General features: G+C 42.1%; 1 protein-coding gene and 1 long non-coding RNA gene across 2 annotated transcripts; both read left to right on the forward strand.

Annotated features, from left to right (window-relative positions):
• The first annotated feature begins 13,144 nt into the window (after window positions 1–13,144).
• On the forward strand, window positions 13,145–13,961 carry LOC120286642. Its single transcript, XR_005545298.1, has 3 exons — window positions 13,145–13,200; window positions 13,550–13,650; window positions 13,901–13,961. It is a non-coding gene; the product is annotated as an uncharacterized LOC120286642 (long non-coding RNA).
• A 1,043-nt stretch (window positions 13,962–15,004) lies between these two features.
• On the forward strand, window positions 15,005–17,276 carry LOC104416546 (L-type lectin-domain containing receptor kinase IV.1). Its single transcript, XM_010027922.3, has one exon. It carries the CDS (start codon window positions 15,079–15,081, stop codon window positions 17,080–17,082), a length of 2,004 nt encoding a protein of 667 aa, XP_010026224.2. The 5' UTR covers window positions 15,005–15,078; the 3' UTR covers window positions 17,083–17,276.
• Window positions 17,277–22,522: the final 5,246 nt, after the last annotated feature.

Raw genomic sequence — 22,522 nt, forward strand, 5'->3', positions numbered from 1 at the left:
AGGGGTTTGGCTGGGGTTACACGCATAAGGAAGAAGAGGGAAGAAGAAGGGAGAGAGACGCAACCAAGAAGTCAAGCTTGCGGCCAATAGCAAGCCAAGGGAAAATATCCATGCACTCAAGGTCATTTGCCACAAAGTCTTGGCATCCTCCAATGGGCATTTTCCTCTCAAATCTTCATAAAATAAGCCAATTTGGTGGCCAAAAATCCCATGGCAGCAGCCCATACGAATTTCCTCTTCTTTTCCAACTTGTTTGAAATTGATTTTCCGCAAAAATCCCGAACTTAATGGAATTTCTTCGAAAGATGAGATAACATCCTAAAAATAAATAGTGACACGCTCGAACATCCAATTCCTGAAAATGAATTCAATTTCGTGGTTAAAATTGATCAGACGTGATTTTAGCGAGACCTAACCTACCGGGTAGCTTTTAGGGATTTTAGCGCATTTGACTCTTAGTCGATAAATTTCAATCCACGTTTGCATCTTCGACTCGTCGGCGACTCTTGGTTGTCGTAAAAATTGTAGAGTTTCAATTATGGGTACCGAGTAAAAAATCGACAAAAAATCATGTTAGTGTTGTTTGACGCGAATTTCGCAATCGCGCGGAATCACCTGCAATTCAATTACTCGTTTCCGTCGAATTGACCTATACCCGATCACTAAATGATTATAATAGTGTCGTATTAACCCTTGCCAATTATTATGATTGAGCGATCGATTTTCGATCGAATTCTTGAGTTTGTCGTATTTATATCCCTCGACAGCTTCACCTAATAGATTAGTTAACTTGTGAGTGGCCAACTCAGAGAAAAATGATCATAGGCGCATCAACAAAATGCCCATTTCATATTATCGATATGGGGTCAAAATTTAGGATGTCATAGTATGTCATAGTCTAATTTTTGAAACTTCAATTGCTTCACAAGTTAATCTCCATTAAATTTGTGGTGAAGAGTACCATTGACAGGTCAAACTTATCCTAAAGAAGTGCGAGTTTTCTTCTTGTTGAGTCCATATAATTTAAGTTGTGACTTTTATCTTAACTTCAGTACTTCATTAAGAAAAACTTGGTACTCCGGTGGCTCATTTCCGCATGGCAATCTATGAACCTGAATGTGGAGTCCTTCAACCGGTCTTTAACATTTGCCCTTTATTTTACTTTTAGCTTTTATTTACTACTAAATCTCTAAATCTCTAAAAATTTGCACAAAGTCAAAGTTTTTTTATTGAAAAAATGATATAAATAGTTCATGAACGTTGACCTAATATGTAATGTGCTCCATCAACTTTTAATTTATTTAATAGTCCCTGATTATGAACATTTTCATAGAGTTTAAGGGATTCTATTGAATATAAATGTGATGGCCTGAATTTTCAGATTTCGTTTTCGATTAAATAAATCGGGCCTTTCATCGACGCGCCTATAGTACTATTCTCTGAGCTGATCACTCACGAGATAACTTGACTATCTGAAGAAGCCATTAAGGGATTTTAACGCAATGGACTTGAGAATTCGACCAAGAATCGACTGCTCAACTGTGTCAATCTGCAATAGTCATTACGGCACCGTCAAAAATCGATCAAAGACCGGGATAGGTCAATTCAATTGAGATATGTGATTAGTGCGTGGGTGATTCCACCTAATTACAAAATTCTCGTTGAATAGCACTAGACCAATTTTTCTATCATTTCTGTACCCGGTATCCGTATTTGAAATCTCAAAATTTTCACAATAATCGAGAGTCGCCAATGTGTCGGAGATGTACATTGTGACTCGAGATAAATCGATCACCGGTCAATTGCACCAAAAATTCTTAAAAGCTACCCAGTAGATTAGATTACGTTGAAATCACGTCAAATGGAAATTAACCATGAAATTGAACCCGATTCATAAATCGAAAGTCCTATCATGCCATGATCTATTTTAGAAACGTTGACTCATCCTTTGAAGAATTTTCGGAGATTTCGAAATTTTACGGAAAATCAATTCGGACGTCGCAAAAAATTAACGGAAATTCAGATTGGCCGAATTAAAGGGATTTTTGACTTGCAAACCGAGCTATTTGGCAAAAGGGACTTGTATAAATTATGTGGGCTTTTTCCTCGTCAAAATTGGACCTAAGGCTAGTTTATTGATTGGAATTATGGCATCAATTTAGTTAATTGATGGGATTTAAATTGTGAAAAGTATTAAAGGGGGACAATGCATTCAATTAGAGGGATAACCCTCTATGACTTCTTCCTCTGAGGCTTCCCAAGCACGCCAAGATCGCCGCCCTCCTTCGTGCTTTTCAATCCGTCGACCCCTCTTGCTTCTGGTCTCGCTTTCATCTTTTCTTTCTGCCCTCATCCCCATTTTTCATTTCTTCCTCACGTCTCTTCCCATCATCACCATCATCCAACATCCAGCACATCATCTTTCTTTTCCCCCCATCATCCAACGATTTCCCCCACTCACACGCTGCTTCTCACCGAACTGACCACCATTCATCATTGACCGAGCGATTCTCCTGCAGCTTAATCGTTGCCACGTCCGTGTCAGCTTCCACCCACGAAAGAAAACCCCATCGAAACCACTCTGGTAGCTGCCACGTCCTTCGGTCAACCTTGCTGTTCCCTCAGTTGGATTGTTGACCGAAGTAGCTCCTCAGCCTCGCGTCTCCAACGCCAGCAGCAGCGTCCGCCTACCACCGAAGCGATCCCAGCTCTGCCACGTCCAAGTCCACCGCTTCCACTGAGTCGCACGCGGGCAGCGAAGCAGCCCAGCCCGAGGCTGCTTCTTCGCAGCTCCTCCACCGAAACAGCTTCGGTCTTGCCGCGCCAGCCCACGCTCGAAGCCCAAGCTGCCAATCGTGAAATCCAGCCTTGAAGCCCAGCAAAATTTCAGTCCATCAACTTCAGCAGCCCAGCCCAGACTTACAGCCCATCCTCAGCCTATTCCCAGCTCATTTGAAGCCCAAGAGTTCATTAGTCCAGCCCATCTTGGGCCCTCGAGGTCAGCCCGCTTCAGGCCCAGCCCATTTCAGCAACAAGTCTCAGCTTGAGTTGAGGTTTGTCGGGCCAAGTTTAGGCCCGGTCCAACCATGGGTGTCGTCGCAAGCCCAAGTTCGGCCGTTGTCGCGGTGAACCGGTTTCCGCAATAAACCAGTGAGTTTATGCACTAAACTCTTCTTAGTAGGCTAATGACATCTAAGGGGTATTTAGTTTATTTTAATTAGGAATTAGGTGGTTAGTTAGATTAAATTAGTGATTTAATTATTCAATTATGCATGTTAGGTGGTTAGACTAGATTAAGTGAGGCCTATATAAATTGCATTACTTATCTAGAAGGGTTCGGGAATTTTTCGAGTCCGTATTGGTACTTAATTTAATGATTCTAGCCCAGGTTAGTAATTTTAGAATTTAAATTGATTTATTTAATTAATTTCAGTAATTATTTAATTATTAAATATTTTCGGAAATTAGACTGGGATAACCGGTAACCAGAATTTCGTACTGATTGCAATGGTATAGTTAATTTCTCAAATAGAGTGTTAAATTGTGAAAATTGAGTGCTAATTGAAAATTGAGTCAATTATTCCAAAATTTGTGAATTTTGATATTTATCCAGAAAATTTTAGGTGTCAGGTTTTAAACACCGAAAATGGTTTTATATACTATATAAACCAATGGGATTTTGAAAAGAAATGATATCAATCTTTTGGGATAAATTGACCGTATACCCACATACGACGATTTTCATAGGTATTTCTAATAAGAAGAAAATAGGCTAGGTTCACCATTTTAATGGAGATATTTGAGTGCAATACATGTTGTCCTGGGCCATGTTTGAGTGATCGTGTATTAGTTAAGAAAACCCGTCTCGAGCTATTAAGCTAGACGTTACTCCTATATGGGATGCCCTACCAATGGATGCGGTCGCAATAGATTTTGGACCGATGCTCTTTTATGGAACGCCGTTGACATAGTGACGATGCCGTGCACAATGGTGTGAAATGATGCCTGACAATGCCAGAGGACCGCTGAACTGTGACATCCTGAAATTCGACCCCGTTTCGATAAAGTGAAATGGGCATTTCGTTGACGTGCCTATGGCCCTTTTTCTCTGAGCTGATCACTCACGAGTTAACTAACCTATTGGGTGAAACTGTTAAGGGATGTATCTGCAGTAAAATCCCTAAAAGCTACTCAATTTGTTGGATTGGACAAAAATCACGTCTAATCGATTTTTAACCACGAAATTGAACTAATTCTTATTTTTAGGATCCTATCTCATCATCCGTCAAATTGTTGACGAGTCTAAAATTTCAATAAAGAAATTATCAAAGGAAATATTGAAGACCAAAAGAAAATAGAAAGGGAAAGAGAAAAGAAAAGAAAAGAAAAAAAATAAGACCATGTGGTGTTATATTTTATATTATTTCTTTTCTCTCCCTCTCTCTTCTTTTCTCTATTTTCTCTCTCTCCTTTCCCCTTTCCCCTTTCCCTCCCCCTTCGTGCAAGCCCCCACCGCCTGCCCTCTCCCTCTCTCTTTTTCTTTTGACTAGTCAACCCTTATCTCCTTCTTCTCTCTCTTTTTTTCTCTCTAGTTTGTGCTAACCGAAACCGAGGAAGGTCAGAAGCAGCGGCCACCATCATCTGAAGATCGAAGTAGCTCGCCGTCGCCGCTGTCCCGCCACCAACGCCCGCGCCCGCTCGCCGCGTGTTCCGCTGGCCGTCCCTCGCGCCCAAGCGTCCTCCTCAACGCAATCCAGCCGCTGCCCAGCCTCCGTCCAGCCCCTGTCCGACCACCTCCGACCGCCGTTCGACCCCGTCGGACCTCCCCGGCGTCCCCCTCGCCCTCCGCCGGCCTCCCCTCGCTGCCCTAGCCGCCGGATTAGCTCCGGCAAGCCTTGAACCCACGAAATGGGTTTCCAGCTAGTTCGGGCCCGCTTTTAGGCCATTTTCGGACCCCGAACCCAAGCCGTGCTTTGGAAAGATTCGTTCCTCGCGTCGCCCCCGTCGGATTGATCCGATTTGCGCGCGATTTGGTGAGTAATCTCACTAATCCTGGATTAGTTGGCTAATTATGCTTAAGGTTGGTTTTAGTTTTAATTAATTATGTTTAGGTTGTTAGATTAGAATAAATTAGCAATTATTAGTCAATTGTGATGTGATTTAGATAAATTGATTGCGCAATTAGCAAGTAGACGTGGTCTTCTAATTATTGGAAGTGCCTTGGGATTTTTCCCAACCCTTAATGGGCTTCAATTAGGCTTTTCGGGCCTAAGTGGGATTTTTGGCATTTAAATATTATTTTTCGGAATTAAATTATTTATTTATTTATTTTCCGAAAATTCAACTGGGATGGCCCGTAACCGGAAATTTATGCTGGTAATCGTGGTGCAGTCCGTTTATAAAATTGGGCCTTATTTTGAGCTAAACGGAATTTTTAATATTTAATAATTAAATTTTGAAATTTATTTATTTATTTATTTTTCAGAAATTAAGATTGAGATGGTCGATGACTGAAATCTCGTGCTGATTGTCGTGGCGCAGTCCGTTTATTTATTTGAGCTTTAATTTGTACTGAATTAATTTAATTGTGGATTTTTAGGATATGTTCCTAAATTGATTATTTGGGTAAATTGAGTACGAATTAAGGTTGTGGATAATTACTTTAGAAATGGGATGAATCATCATGAAAGGCATGTGGCTCGGTGAATAGTACATCATCTCGGAGAATGCACGTGGCTCGGTGATTTGGTATATCGCTTCGGAGAATGCACATGGCTCAATGATTAGTACGTTGCATTGGAGAATGCACGGGGCTTGATGATTAGATATGTCACCTCGAAGAATGCACATGGCTCAATGACGAAGTATGTCGCCTTGGAGAATGCATGTGGCTCGGTGATTGGTTCTATCAATTAGGACTGAATAGCAATTTATTATCAGCTTTGGGTGAGCATATGGTATACTATATCGGCCTTCGGGCGATATGTCAGCTTTGGGTGAGTAGTATACCAGTATACTATATCGACCTACGGGCGATATGTCAGGTTTGGGTGAGCAGTATACCTTATTATCAGCTTTGGGCGAGCAATTTATTATCAGCTTTGGGTGAGCAGTATACCAGTATACTATATCGGCCTTCGGGCGATATGCCAGCTTTGGGTGAGCAGTATACCTTATTATTAGCTTTGGCCGAGCTATGCTATCTATTTATCTTGGGTGAGCAGTCCTGATTTGATAGGACTTTATAGATAGTATTGAATATGCCGACCGAGCATGGGTCATGATGACATGTAATCGACCAGGTCGATTGATCATTGCTTTGATTTGATGTCGTGAATTGATTGACTGATTGGAAATGACCATGCATGGTCTTGTTAGCATGTAATCGACTAGGTCGATTTGATCGATACTTCGACATGTGATTTGATTGATTGTGCATTGAGATATTTGAAGTATTTGTATATAACCTTGAATTGCAGGTTGAGACTAATGCCAAGGTACGTCTTCTGCCCTGTGCGTGTATAGGCAGCCTATAGTATAATGGTTTACTAATCGGGCTTAGTGGGGTAGAATTCGCTGAGACATAGTCTCATCCCGGTTTGGGGAAAAACATTTCAAGACCCCGATGAGGAGTTGAGGAGGAGGAATCTGGGAAGGAAATCTCGGAGGTGAAACTTAAGGAGAAGGACTTTTTGAAAGAAGAAGATATTACTGAGAGGGGCCTTGAGTACGGCCCGGATGGCTAAGAGTTTATCTTCTTTTGAGATCTCCTTTTTGATGTGATTAAAGTTTAGAGTAAAAAGTTGTAGAGTGCTCTGGTTTGTGTTTTGTACAAAAGTTTGGTTATAAATTTCAATATGAAAAATATGGTCATGCTTTTTTATCCCATCGTTTTATTGTCTAGGGATTTTAACTGCTTCCGCATGTGCTTAAAATGAAAGGGTCAGCAATACATTGTCCTGAGATATCGCATTATAAAATCGACCAAGCCAGAAGGATGTGTGCGTGCCCGAGGATTGGAGCGTGACATGAACAGAAAGGAGGCCGTACTATATGTCGAGAGTAAAACTAAGAACGCATGATTGATTGAGTATGACGTTCTTGTTGTTGGAGCTTAATTGTTGCTCATATATGTATGGCTGTCTGTGATATAAATTGTACTGACCTGCAAAGTGGATCTGAGTCAAGGTAAGTCCCTATGATTGTGTGACTGAGTGGTTAGAACGCCTTGGGCGTATTTCCCTTTTAATCGGAGTTTAGAGCGTGAACTCGCTGAGATTTATATCTCACATCGTCGTGGGTTAAATTTTCAGGGTCGTTAAGTGGAGGACCTAGAGCTGAGAGGAGGTGATCTGAAGTGTAGGTCAATTAAGACCACTTCTTTTTGAAAAGTCAGTCTTTGTAGTCTTTTGGTCATAAACCTTGTACATGACTCAATGTGTATATAAATGTGTGTTTTGTTTTGTGAAATTGTTGTTCTGCTTTTCTATCCCGAGATGATTACTATTAGGGGATTTATTTTTGCTTCCGCATGTGCAATAAAACGAAAAGGGTCAGCAACTCGTCCTAAGAAGTCGCAAAATATTATCAACCAGAGAGAGGTGAGCATGCGCTCGGGGTTCGGGGCGTGACAATATACTAAAAGTCGAAGGATCATATTAAACTAATTAAAAGTTCAGATATCACATTGATTATTAGGGTAAAGTTTATAGATCACATTGAATAAATTAAAAATTTAGGAATCATATTGCATATTGGACTAAATTTAGGGACCACTTGTGTTTTTTTTCCTTATTTAAATGGTAGGACTGCGTTCCTTTACAAAAGTTCTTTCATTATAACTTTTCAAAAATAGTGTTAGATAATCACAACCCTTCTTTTCTTCTCTCCCTCTCTTTTCTTTTTTCTCAATCGTGATTGGAAAAAGCTTAGATGACTGCACCGCAGAGTAATGGTGCAATGGTGCAGTCTTAACTCCATATTTTCAGAAGGAAACTAGAAGACTTGTTTGTCCGGTTTCCTTGGGAAATCTGGGATTTTGAGTGGAATTTTTCAGATCTTATTGCCTTGGATTTTATTAGTTTTTTGTATGAGAATTAAAATCTGTTTTTCAAATTTGCTAGGTGGATTTGTCTTTTATGAAATAGATTTTATATCAATGTTAAGTCATTAAATTAAACAAAATTGTTCATTTCTCTCTTCCATAAAATGCCTGCAATCTTCTACTAGTGAAGCTGAATTATTAATTAATTAAATCTTTGATAGCACGTTGCTTTTGAAGTGATACTAAAGGCTCAAAATGCACCATTATTTTGAAGTATTTGTGGCACCATTGGGCTAGCATTGTCCTCTATTCTCTCTTTGATTTACCAATTTCATGCCACACTTTATTTTTTTTTCCTGTTGTTACAACAAAAATGATGTCTAACATGATTTTAATGTAGCAGAATACAAATTTGCTATCTCAATTCAGTAAGAAATAAGTCATGCAAATGGACAATTAACGAGAGAATTTGCGATGTGGTCTAATTCTAAATGACTCTAAATAAGTCATTTACAAATAGACAAATTAAATATCTCGCTATGTAGTATCTTTCCTCCTCTTTTTTTTTTGGTCAAAGATACTTCATTGATTCATACTAAGATGGTGGATTACAAGTAGTACGAAAGTCTAAACATAAAATAAGATAAAGATCATGTGGAGGCTTGGAGATCCAATTACTCGGTAGAGATCCAGTTTGAAAGGATTTTGCAATCCAATCAGCCGCCCGGTTTGTTTGACGCGGTTCAAACTGCAAATGAACATTCTCCATTTGGGCCAGCATCTGTCGACAATCAAGCACAAAAGGAAGGGAAGCCCAGGGTGGTTCTTGTCGGCCCAAAATGGAATCCACCGCTTAAAGACAATCGCTGGATATAGACACAGGCAGATCAGTTCGTGCATCTAGAGTTCTGCCTGTCAGAGCACTTCGGAACTACTTCAGCCACACAAGCCCTTGGAGGATAGCTAGGGTTTCACCGATACAAACCGATTGGCCGTGCATCTTTTGCGTGAAGCTAGGGTGCAGACCCCATCCACTCCTCTGCAGATTCCGGTGACAGAGCTCTCCAAATTCCTTCCCTGCTAAGAACAATCAACATTTAGCTTCAAAGAGCCCGAATTTGGAGGTACCCATGTGTCCTGTTTAGAGTTAATCGTTCCCTTTCGTGGATTCCATTTCTCGTATAACTACTGGGAGAGAAGTGCTTCACTGATGAGTTTAGTTGGGTTTGATTTGCGACCTTGAAATAGCAGGGTATTGTGGGCCTTCAATATTAACCAGAGAAGATGCGCAAATGTTGCCTTTTGGTGTGCTGAGATCCCAGATAGGAGGTAGTTGCTTACCCATTTATCCATGCGTGTGATAGACAGTCGAGAGACATCTATGTCAACGCTGTAATTTGACCATACTTCTTTTGTCCACTAGCACAGCACGAAGAGGTGCTCAGATGACTCTGGAAATTGATGACACAAGGAACAAGTTGGCTCAGGTATGATGTTACGCTGATGCAAATTGGTTTTGGTAGGAAGGCCTTCATTACATAAGCTCCACATAAAATGTTTGATTCTAGGATAAGTCTGTAGCTTCTAGATTTCTGTCCATAACCGTTTCGGAACTTGGTATGAAGAGGATGCCTGATTTGCTATGGTGATTGCATTAGTTTCTCGTAATTTATGATACCCATTTTTGATTTGATATCGTCCCAAGATGTGCCCTATCCAGACTAGATGGTCGGGTATGGGGATAATACTGAGGGGGGTTGCTTGAATTTCCTTTGAAATATTTCTATCAAAAATATCATTTATGAGCTGAGTATTCCATGCACGTACAGTAGGATCGATAATATATGCAACCAGCTTAGGATCATCTTGATTCGCTGGTCCTCCAATCTTTCCAAACAATAGCCAACGATCTTCCCTTAGATTGATAGATTTGCCATCCCCTACCTCCCATTTCATATCAGCTTCTAGGTTATCTCGACCTATAAGGAGACTTTGCCAACCCCATGATGGTTTAGCCCCCCTTGTGGCAGTCCATATGTTACCATTAGGGAAATAGAGGCCTTTAAAATTTTGCTCCATAAGGCTTCTAGAGCTTGACTTAATCTCTAGGCTTGTTTCCCCAGCATAGCCTTGTTAAATTCCACCAAATCTTTGAATCCCATTCCTCCTTGTTCCTTTCTCATCTTCAAGAATTCCCAACTCTTCCAATGGATCCCTCTTTGTTTTGCATGTTGCTTCCACCAGAAAGCTGAAATTTTCCTCTCAATTGCTCTACATATAGAGATAGGTATTTTAAAAATATTCATGGTATATTGTGGTAATGCCTGGACTACCATCTTAATCAGCACCTCTTTTCCCGCCTTCGACACTAATTGCTCTTTCCAGCCCTCTAGTTTTTTCTCAACCCTTGCTGTGATCCAATCAAACATCTGTTTCTTAGTTTGGCCCACAATCAGATGGTATCCCTAAGTATTTGCTAGTTTTGTCCAATATAGGAACCCTCAATTCATATGCAATATTTGTTTTTAACTCCTGTAGGTAGCTTGCCCTGAAAAAGACACCAAATTGATTGAGGTTAACTGACTGGCCAGAAGCAAAACAGTAACAATTCAGTAAGTTAGCTAGGTTTTGAGCTTCCCTAATTGTGCCATCCAAGAAGAAAATAGCATCATCCACAAAGAATAGGTGGGATAGGATAGGACAGTGAGGATTCAGTTTGATTCCCTTTAAACTTCCATCCATTACAGCATTATTCACCATGTGGGATAAGACATTGGCCATTAAAATGAAAAGATAAGGTGAGAGAGGGTCACCTTGTCTTATACCTCTTGTTGGATTGAAAACTCCGCTAGGTTCTCCATTAATAAGGACATGAAATTTAGTTGAAGAGATACAAAATCTGACCAGGTTCACCCATTTATCATTAAATCCCATCCTCTTCATACAATCACATAGAAAATCCCACTCAACTCTATTATACGCTTTTTGCATATCCAACTTCAGTACCGCTTGGAATATGCGCCTTCTCTTCTTAACCCTTAGTTGATGGAGAACTTCTTGAACAATAAATATATTATCTTGTATCTGCCGACCTCCAACAAATGCACTATGTTCCGGTGAGATAAGAAGTGGGAGCCAAGGTCTAAGTCGATTTGCCATGACCTTTGTAATAATTTTGTAGCTGAAATTACACAGACTAATGGGTCGGAATTCAGTTATACTTTTGGGATTTGCTACCTTAGGAATTAGTGTGATATGGGTCTCGTTCAAGTCAGGATCAAAGGCTTCTTCATTAAAGAAAGATTCCACCATTGTAAATACATCCTCTTTGATAATATGCCACTAACTTTGATAGAAAAGACCACTCAAACCATCGGGTTTAGGGGCTTTAGCTGCTCCCATTTGAAAAACAGCATGCTGAACTTCCTCCATAGTGATTTGTTTTGTTAAATTCTCATTTATTTCTTCAGAAACAACCATTGGACACTACTCTAGAACCGGCTGATAGAATCGAGACCCCACTGATGTATATAGATTTTTATAATACTCTATGATATGCTGTCTGATTATCTGAGGATCCCGACTCCAAGCATCCTCCTCAAGCCTTAGCATTGTAATTTTATTTCTTTGTCTCCGCTGAATAGTCGTGGCATGGAAAAATTTGGTATTCCGATCACCCCATTTTAACCAATTAACTCTGGATCTAATACCCCAATACATTTCTTCCTGACGCCAAAGAGTACCCATTTTCTCAACTATGGTAGAATATTCCTTTCCCGTATCTGATTTGTCTGCCTTGTTCATAATCTGAGTGAGCTAGTTTTTGAGATAGTCTATCTATTTTGATGCATTCAAGAAAGATTTTCGGCTCCATTGTCCTAAATCCCGAGCAACCTTTTTTGTCTTCCTAACCATATTTTCTTGATACTCAGTTTTTGTCTTCCAAGCCTTGGCTACTACAGCTTCACATTCAAGGCTATCTAATCATAAAGCCTCAAATCTGAATAATTTATGTTTCCTTGGTTTAACTGGATCTAGACATAGATGTAGAGGGCCATGATCAAACCCAATGGCCGGATATACAAACGTTTCAGCATTAGGAAAAAGAAGCCTCCATTCTAGATTACACAGTGCTCTGTCAAGGCATTTTTTAACTAATTCATCTCCTTCCCTTTTATTTGTCCACATAAAAGCACATCCCTTGCTCTCAATGTCTATTAAAGAATAGGTATCGATAAATTCCCGAAAAGCTGTCATTCTAAATCTTTCCACTACTCAGCGACCCACTTTCTCCCAATGATATAATACTTCATTAAAATCCCCGATACATAGTCAAGGTAATGTTGTAGTGCCATTTCTGGCTCGAAGTAGGTTCCAATGCGAAACTCTCTCTTGGAAATTAGTTGGCGCATGAAGGAAAGATATCTTCATTTGAAATCCAGTTCCAGCATCTCTACATGAGAGTTCAATCACCTCCTGACAGCTATATTCTATATTAACCTGCATTGATTCATCCCATAATAAGGCCAAACCTCCTGCTAATCCAATTGGATCCATAGCAAACATAAGGGAAAATTAAGTCTTCTTTTGATATTCTCCACCATCTTATATTGATTCTTTGTTTCCATAAGAAAAACCAGATTAGGCCTCTCTCGGGCCATTAGGGCTCTTAAGTGCTGGACTGTCAAGGGAGAGCCTAAACCTTAACAGTTCCAACTTAACACCTTCATGGCTTTCTTGGTGGCTTATTAGGGCTAGCCACCAAAGCCCCTGCTGTGCTACCTTCCCACATCTGAATTGGTGTATCCAAGAGGTTGTTCATATCAACAAGAGATGTCAGAGAAGCCTTTTTCTCATAAGGCGAAAAGCGTTTAAACTTTTTAGGAGTTTGTTTCTTTGGACCAGTCTGTGCTATAACCTGTATCCCCATCCCTACATCATGAAATTTGGATTCTCCTTGCTGTTCCGGAGATTGCTGTATTCTCTTGCCTTTTTTCTGAGCAATTAGTGCTTTTGATGCTGATATTTCTTGTGTTGGCTGTGTTGTAGGGTTATAAAGCACTATGGCTTGATTACCATCTATAGAAGACTTGTTGTTCGAATCATCCCCTGATGGTATAATAGGAGTCTCAGGGACCATATCATCTGCTTCTAAGGTAAAATCAATCTCTCCATAGAAAGTATTCCAGCAAGGGCTTAGATTCTTCACCTCTGCTTTCAACCAAGACCCATAGTGACCTGGTCTATCCTAAGGAATGCCTAATTCTTCATATGGATAAGTCGGACAATAGTTTGCATAATGACCTATATAACCGCAGGAATAGCAAAAGTGTGGCAATCTTTCATACTTGAAATCAATCCACCAGTTTCGATCTCCCACATGAATAATAGTGCCAGTTTTTAGTGGGCGAAGCAGATTCAATTTCACTCTTACTTTCCCTATCTTGCATGAACTATTGTTTCGAGCTTCAATTCTAACTTCCTCTATCTCTCCCATTTTTCCAGCAATAAGCCAAATACACTCCTCCGACAGAACAGCACGAGGAAGCCCCACAAGGTGAACCCAAAAGGAACAATGTGTGAATTCATAACAATGCTCGGGAATGGTAGGATCCCCTTCTTGTAAAACTAGTAAATTACTAGCAAATGACCATGGGCCTATCTGTAAAACTCATTTATGCTCCACCTTTGATTTAAATATAAAGACAAAGCGACCCGGTTCTATCACCTCACATCCAAACTCATCTACTTTCCAAGCCCTTTGCATTATAGCCCAGAATGCTGGAAAGTTTACATTAAGTTTTGAAAATAGTTGCCCATACAACAAATACTCATCAGTTTGGTTTTGTACCTTAGGAATGTTGATATTCAGCTCTGTGATTTCATCTGCGGTCCATAGGTCCCCCGTCCGTTTGCAGAGCATCAACAATCGGAGGTGATTTTCGTGGTTACCCTCCATAAAGGAAGATCTTCTTGCCGAAATGCTAGAGAAACTATGTGAATCCAGGGTTGGGTAGTCGGGGATAGTTAGGGATTTTGTTTGGAAGATGGATTGAGTGGGGAGTGAAGGGAGCTCTGTAAATCATTCTAAAATTATGGGGACAGCCATATTAGGGTTTCGGGACCCAATTTCTTCATTATTGGGGTTCAACGAGAGGAAATGGGATTTGATTAGTCAGGTGGAGAAACTTTGTAAATGTCCATACTCGCACGAAAGCTACCTTCAATCTGGGAAAAGAACAGGGAATCTACCACCGGATGGGTAGAGGAAGACTCACCTTCAGCGAGAGAAAAAAACCCTAAGAGGGAGGCGGATAGAGAGATCTTGAATTAAATTAGTTTCCATTTTCCTCCTCCTCTTGTTTAGTAATGGACGGATCATTTATTTCTTTATTTGGCTTCTTCTTTTTTTCCTTTCTTAGTCGACGGTGACCTTAACTTACTAAGCTTGTGGCCTTATCTTGGCGTGAGAATTGCGGTCGAGTGGCCACCGTCATACCTACTAATGACAGTGACCGTCATGCTACCATTGCTCATCGTGATTATCCAAGTCACTTTCTTTTTTTATCCTTTTGTCGTCGACGCGGGGCCTTTTGTCCTTCCTCAAACAATTTCGTGGACACTTCGTGTTACAATTTTCTCATCGGAAGAAAATTGACGGGCTTTTGACTTTAGTCCACCCACCTTCCTTCAATCTCTCTAACCGGACTTAATTTCCACAAAAAAGTCATTCTCCGACTCGGATTGGTTTATTCGGTCATCGTTAACGCAAATTCCCAATTGCCGTATGAGCGGGGGACTTGACTATGGAATTCTTTATAGCCTTGGTAAACCGCATCATTCTTCAGCCAATTGCCAAGCGGACTGTGAGATTGAAAAAAGTCATTCTCCAACTCGGATTGGTTTATTCGGTCATCGTTAACGCAAATTCCCAATTGCCGTATGAGCGGGGGACTTGACTATGGAATTCTTTATAGCCTTGCTAAACCGCATCATTCTTCAGCCAATTGCCAAGCGGACTGTGAGATTGAGCCATGTCCATCGAGATTCTTTTTCGGGTCTCTCTGCTAGCAGTTTTGACTTACGCTCAAGAGACCGGTTTCGTGTACAACGGTTTCAGATCGGCCAATCTGAGCCTCGACGGGATCGCCGAGATCACCTCCAATGGCCTCCTGAAGCTGAACAACGACACCAATCAGCAGAAGGGCCACGCCTTTCATCCCTACCCGGTCCAGTTCAAGAACCTGCCGAATGGCTCCATCAAATCCTTCTCCACCACATTCGTCTTCACGATTCAACCTCCGTATGCGAGTATGAGAGGCAGTGGCTTTGCCTTTGTCGTCGCACCCCAGAGTGGCCTCCATGGGTCCCTGCCGGGCCGATATCTCGGCATGTTCAATGAAACCAACAATGGCAACTTCAGCAATCATGTGTTTGGGGTAGAACTCGACACATTCCTCAGCTTCGAGTTTCAGGACATTAACGATAATCACATCGGGATCGACTTGAATGGGCTGACGTCAGTAATGTCAGCTCCGGCGGGCTATTATCAAGATAATGGGGAGTTCAACAACTTGTCTCTAATCAGCGGTCAAGCAATGCAAGTTTGGGTGGACTATGATGGCACAGACAAACTGATCAAAATCACGTTGGCTCCGACCAATGTGAAAAAACCAAAGATTCCCCTTCTATATCTTATACAGGATCTCTCACCAATCATCAACGAGAACATGTATGTGGGCTTCTCATCATCGACTAATTGGCTCCTAACTTCTCACTATGTTCTGGGTTGGAGCTTCAGTGTGAATGGAGAGGCTCAGGCACTTGCCCTGTCCCGACTTCCTAAACTTTCTCAGATCCGTAAGAAAGAAACGTCGAAAGTACTGACTATCGGATTACCACTGATGGTTCTTTTCTTCGTATTGATGCTGATCTTGAGTGTAGTTTACGTGATAAGAAGGAAAAGGAAATTGGCCGAGGTCCTCGAAGATTGGGAGAGGGAATATGGCCCGCACCGATTCAAGTACAGAGATCTTTACACTGCGACAAAAGGATTCCGGGACCAAGAGTTATTAGGGACTGGTGGGTTCGGCCAGGTCTATAGAGGAATCTTACCCACATCGAATATAGAGATTGCGGTGAAGAGGGTCTCCCATGCATCGGGACAAGGCATGAGAGAATTTGTAGCGGAGATCATCAGCATCGGTCGGCTCCGTCACCGCAACTTAGTGGCGCTCCTCGGTTACTGCCGCAGGAAAAGGGAGTTGCTGCTGGTTTACGACTACATGCCCAATGGGAGCCTAGACAAGTACCTCTATAATCAACCAAAAGTCACCCTCAATTGGATGCAAAGATTACGGGTGATCAAAGGAGTGGCATCTGGGCTGCTTTATCTGCATGAAGGGTGGGAGCAAGTGGTGATCCACAGGGATATAAAGGCGAGTAACATCTTGCTAGACGCTGAATTTAATGGAAGACTTGGAGACTTTGGGCTTGCGAGACTACACGATCATGGAACCGACCCTCAAACGACTCATGTCGTGGGAACGTTCGGTTATCTGGCCCCTGAGCACATGCGAACTGGCAAGGCCACTACGAGCACCGACGTGTTTGCGTTCGGAGTGTTTTTGCTCGAGGTCGCCTGCGGGAGAAAGCCAATAAAGCAAGGGGACATGGAGGATGTGATCTTAGTGGACTGGGTATTTTCTTGCTGGGACAGAGGCGACATTCTTGAGGCAAGTGATCCGAAATTGAGGGCGGAGTTTGTGGAAGAAGAAATGAAGTTCGTGCTGAAACTCGGGTTGATGTGTTCCCACCCCAGTCCGTCGATGAGGCCAAGCATGCGTCAAGTATTGCAGTACTTGGAAGGCGATCTTCCGATGCCAGAATTGTCATACGCCGGCATTTCTTCCAGCGCTTTAACATTTGCTCATCCCGAAGGTTTCGATGCTTTGGCCATGTCTTGTCCGTCCTCCACGGGCCAGGCATTTACGCACTTGTATTCTGCTGCTGAATCGCTCCTCTCAGGTGGTCGATAGTCTCCGGTTTAATTTCTGATTTTATTCCATCCTCCGTATGTGGAGAACATCAATGAGAGAGGATAAATGACCATATAGAGATAAGAAGAAAAGGTTAGACGCGTGATGGAGGATAGAATTTTCTAGGTGCACGGGGGAACCATATTTTGGGTTTATAATCAAAGCCTAGTGTAGGTGCATGTTCCCTTATTAGTTCAGTGATGGCTTGAATTCTACTATATTACATATTCTCTTCGCAAGTCACGAACGTAATGTACTTTGGGTGCGTTTGGGAAGACTTTTGGGGAAAGTCTTTGGGAAAATGCAAAGACCTTTGAGTTGAATGTGTTTTTCAAAATGCAAATTGTGTTTGGTAAATTGTAATTTAAAAGCCCTTTGTGAAGTACCTTTGGCTAAAATGGTGTTTGGGGGACAAAGGGCTTTTGTGAAAAAAAAAAAATATCAAAAGAAAAATAAAAGAAAAAACAAAAAAATGAAAACCCGAGGGCGGGCGGCATCCCGGCGGCGGCGACCTCGGCGACCTCGGCGACCCGATCTGGGCCGGCGAGGTCGCGCGGCGCCGTCGCGACCTCCGGCGACCCGGATCTGGGCCGGCGAGGTCGCGTGGACGCCGTCGCGACCTCCGGCGACCCCGGATCTGGGCCCGCGAGGTCGCACGACGCCGTCGCGAGGGCCGGCGTGGTCGCGCCCGAGGTCGGGGACCTCGGCGAGGGCCGCGCCCGAGGTCGGGGGACCTCGGCGAGGGCCGCGCTCGGGGTCGCGCGACCTCGGCGAGGGCCGCGCTGGGGTCGCGCGACCTCGGCGAGGGCCGCGCTGGGTCGCGCAACCTCGGCGACGGCCGCGCCGGGGTCGCGCAACCTCGGCGACGGCCGATCGTCGCCGAGGCTACGCAACCCTCGGCGACGGCCGCGCTGGGTCGCGCGACCTCGCCCGGCGGTGGCGCGACCTCGCCGGATGTCGGGCGACCTCGCCGGCGGTCGCGCGACCTCGCCCGGTGGTCGCGCGACCGAGAGCAGCTGCCGGGGGACCTCGGCGACGGAGAAGATGAACGGTGATCTTCACAAGGGCGTAAAACGGAAAAACAAATAGTTCGTAAGGATAATTTTGGAAAAAAAAAATATGAACAGTAGTATCGAACTGCAGAAATTTGAAATGCCCAAGCGAGGCATTCGCCTTGGGCTTTCAGCCTTCACTGAAAAGGCTTTCAGCCAAATGCCTTACAAAATATTTTGCCAAACACCAATTTTTTAGCCCAAAGGGCTTTGGAAGTCTAAAGGGGTTTGGAAATGCTAATTCCAAACGCACCCTTTGTGGCCTTTCAAATTTGATTGTGTTGACACCCGAAATTTTCGTCGAAGTTCTAAACAAATATTTTGCAAAAAAAAAAAAAAATTGAATTGAAAGAAAAAAAAAATACAAATAAGGAAAATGAAAAAAAAAAAGAAAAAAAGATAAAAAAAAACAAACAAAAAACGAACAAAATATAAAAAGGGCTCGCTTATTTTTTGACGAGGGGGATTCTTTTTTTTTTTTTTTTTTGCTCTCTCTCAAAAAAAAAAAAAAAACGAACTCTCTCTCTCTCTAGAACCGTTTTCTCCCGCTCTCTGGCATTCTCTCTCGAGGACTCTCTCTCGATGGAGCGTGCTCTCTCTCTCGGAATTCTCGTCGAAGGCTAGGGTTCTCCTCCGTCGGTGCGCGACGGAGGTGTTTTCTCTATTCGGCGAAGAGCTTGCTAGGGGATCCGGTTTCCGAAACCGACACAACGGCAGCGACGGCAGTGGCGGCGGAGCTTGATTTGACCTCTTTTGTTCGTCATCAACCGCCTGCTCGCCTCGGCTCTAACTCCGTGCTCCGAGCTCCGAGATCGCGTGAATCGCCTCCCGTTCCTTGTTTCTCTTCGTCCGGTGCGCTGACGTAAATTCTCTTATGCCGCTGCTGAATCGATCTCCATGGAGGCATTGGTTCGATAAAGAACCGGAAGGAGAAGACGGAGTATCTACCGGTTGAAGAGCTTGAGGTGTGAGGCTCGGTTTCCTCTGTTCGTCATCTACCGCTGGGGTTTTCTCTCGGCTTTGTCTCTGGCTTGATCAGGTTCTCTCTCGATCGCTCTGTCTCACGCTATTTTTGTCGCTCTCTCTCTTGGATCGCTCTTTGTGGCTCGATCACGATCTGTATCTGGAAAACCACTAGGTTCTGTATCTAGTGTTGAAGTAGATCAGGATTTCTGTTGTACAGCAGAACTAGTTGTTCAAAATATAAAAGTGATGTTGCTACGAATGCTAGTCATGTGAGGGCAAAAACTGAGGGTTTGAATAAACAAGTAGGGGTCATTAATTCAAAGGTGGAGATTGAGAACTTTAGAGGAAAGCAGCATCTTATTGAAGATACGCTATTAATTTGAACCTGCTTGGATTATGATGTGGTCGTGTGATTTTAAGTTGCTGATTCTCCCTTGCGCTTTGGTCACTAAGCGAGATGCTTGCCATATGTTTGTGAAAATGCCTGAATGAATATCTGCATAGTGTCTTCATCAGTCTATATGCAAAATGTTCATGGTTTACTTAAATCATGATGACCATATTGATTTCATCTTGCTTAATGTTGATCCAATCAATCTGAATAATTTCAGCATTATGGCATGCTTAAAACCTATGCTTATTGGCCTCACCGACTTTGAGTGATATTTGTTTCCACTTCAAATCAGATTGAGTTTTAGAAAGTAATAAATCTCTGTTCTGGTCTTGTTTTACTCAAATTTGGGAAGTTTACTCGATCAAGTAGAGATCCATTGATAGATGAAAGTGATGGCTGAAGTTGGCGGATATAGGCAGAAATTTGTAGAAATAGAAACATGGTTTGTTACTTTTGTCAACCCTTTTAGGTTATAGGGTTTGCTGTGATTCATTGTTAAAACTACTCTTTGTGCATTGTCTGGATGGTTTTATAAACCATTAATTATGCATTATGATTCTAATTCATTTGTGGTTGATTTATATGTCCTCATGATGATCATTTTTCGACTATCAATTTGACGTCAATTGGACTCAACTTCTCTTAAGAAGTAGGCTCATTTTAATCTTTCCTATGATGCTGATCTCGCATGATTTGCGATAAGTTGATGACTTTTGATGATGAACATTGAAGTTGATTGAGCTTGATTCACCTTGATCTGCAATTTCGTATACCTGATATGTCACTTACTGTTTTGGCTGAAACGAGGTGCTAGATGAGGTTTTTTGACCTCGAGCCCTTCTAGATGTAAAAAATACACTTCTAGAGCTTCGATTTGATATGTCGCACGCCCATAATGGATGTCGTTTGGTCGCTCAAAAACATCTACAAAGTTTGTTGATTCTGCAGTATTTTTTTTAGATTGACTTGTTGTTCTGACTTACTGCGATTTTCTGTTTTAACTGGAATGAGCTGGTAGATGATGTTATTAGGACTTAATGTCTTCTAGATAATTGAAATAGGCATCTCAAGCTTTAAAATGACATATTGCATGCCTAAATCGACCATCATTTGCCATGTTTAACATTTTTTTTCTAATCCATTCTGAAATCTGGAATTTGCTTTGGTCAGAAATGCATATTCTGTTTTTGCGTGGGCTTGATTGTCTGCCACTTTCCTATGATCTTTTAAGCATAGATTTTGAGTTTGATGATACAAAAAAGTATATCACGTGTGGAATGGTCTTGCTCTATTGTTCTCTTTTTTAGCAAAGTTTTGTTGTTTGATAATTTATATTAAATATCCACCATCAAACCAATTTCTAACACTAATCACTTTACCCAGTAGCTTATTTGTATTTTACCGATCTAAACTCTGTGTGTTTTTGTTTGTAAAGATGTCCAGAGTTATGTTGTTCTTTAGTATCAATATTTCTTTGCTTGTTGTTCATATGTCCTAGTGTGTGGAATTGTTTAGTTGTGTCATTGATGTGTTGTTCGTTGTTCATGTGTGCATTTGCTATGTTAACTGATGTTGAAGATGTACATAATATTAGTCCTCTAAGCTGTTGGACATGAGAAGTTCTTATATGAATGACCCGAGACTTAGCCATGAAAATGCTAGTTTTACCACATAAAGGGAGGTGAATAGGTGGACGCACGGATCCCTAGAGTGCTATAACTTGGCAAAAAGGGACAGTGCCATAACTTACGAAAGTGATACTTAAGTGCAAAAATCGAAGTAAAATAAATCAATTATCAATTTAGCCAAAATCCGGTTAAAACGCTTACGTGTCAATTTTATGAAGAAGTAAGTGCAAAATGGCATCATTTTGGTGCTAACATGGTAAAAAAATTAATATCAAAATTAAATAAATTAAATTTATTTAAAACGTTTGTAAAAAATATATACAAATAATCAATATATTAAAAAATAATTTTAAAAATTCTAAAATTTAAAATTAAAAAAAAAAAAAAAGAGTCACCCGAGGGCTCGGCCCTTAGCCCCCGCCGCTTCCCCGCCACCGCCGGTAAGGGCCGGCGATGGAGGGGAGAGGGTCAACCAACTAGGGCGGGGGCGGGCCCACGAGCCCTCGCCCCGATCTGCGGGGAGGGTTGCAGCCCTCGCTCGATCGGGCCAAGGGCCGCCACCCACTGAGGCGACCCCTAGCGAGGGTCGCGGCCCTTGCAAGAGGAGAAGGAGGAGGAAGGAGGAGGAGGAGGAGGGGAGGCAACCGGTGGCTAAGGGCTCAGCCTTTGCCGTCGTTGCTGCCATCTCCCCTCCGTCGCCGGGGAGGTGGGGAGGTGGGGGCCATCGAGCCCTAGTCGAGGATGGCGACCCCAGCCAACCCTCCCCATCTTTTGACCATGGCGGGGTGGTGGCGACGGCGAGTGCTCAGCCCTAACCGCCAGCTGCCTTCCTCCTCCTCCGTTTTTTTAATTATATATTATTATTTAATTGTTACATATGATTTCCAACCGGCTTCGTCGGAGGTTGCACTCAGTGTTCCACTTTTCTTAAAATGTGGCACTTAAGTATTATTTTTCGTAAGTTATGATACTTAAGTATCCCTTTGTGCCAAGTTTTGGCACTTGAAGCGATCTTTTGCCGATGTAAAAACAAATTAAGCAAATAAATGCATAATAAGTTATTTCGTGTGCAAAGTTGGACTAAAAGTGACACTAGACTTTTGAAATAAGTTTAGACTCAATTAAAGATGGTTTAGAAATTCGAGGAGTTTAGAAAAAGATAACGACGAACAAATCAAAAGAGTTAAGGGAAAAGAAAATTGAAAACGAGATTTATAGTAATTCGGCTTAAATCAAGCCTACGTTCACTTTCCCACACTAACAGTCTTCTGGCTAAAATTCACTAAGATATCAACAGAGAAATACAATGGTTTGAGTACGAACACTCAGTGGAGGATTTCTTTTTCTCTCACTAAGTCACTTTTCTTGTGTTTTTCTCTCTTGAATACAATTTGCAAGCG

This window comes from Eucalyptus grandis, chromosome 8 (genome assembly GCF_016545825.1).
Source record: "Eucalyptus grandis isolate ANBG69807.140 chromosome 8, ASM1654582v1, whole genome shotgun sequence".
NCBI lineage: Eukaryota > Viridiplantae > Streptophyta > Magnoliopsida > Myrtales > Myrtaceae > Eucalyptus > Eucalyptus grandis.

Coding starts and splice junctions, on each gene's coding strand:
- LOC104416546 (XM_010027922.3), top strand. CDS start 15,079: ATGTCCATCGAGATTCTTTTTCGGGTCTCTCTGCTAGCAGTTTTGACT.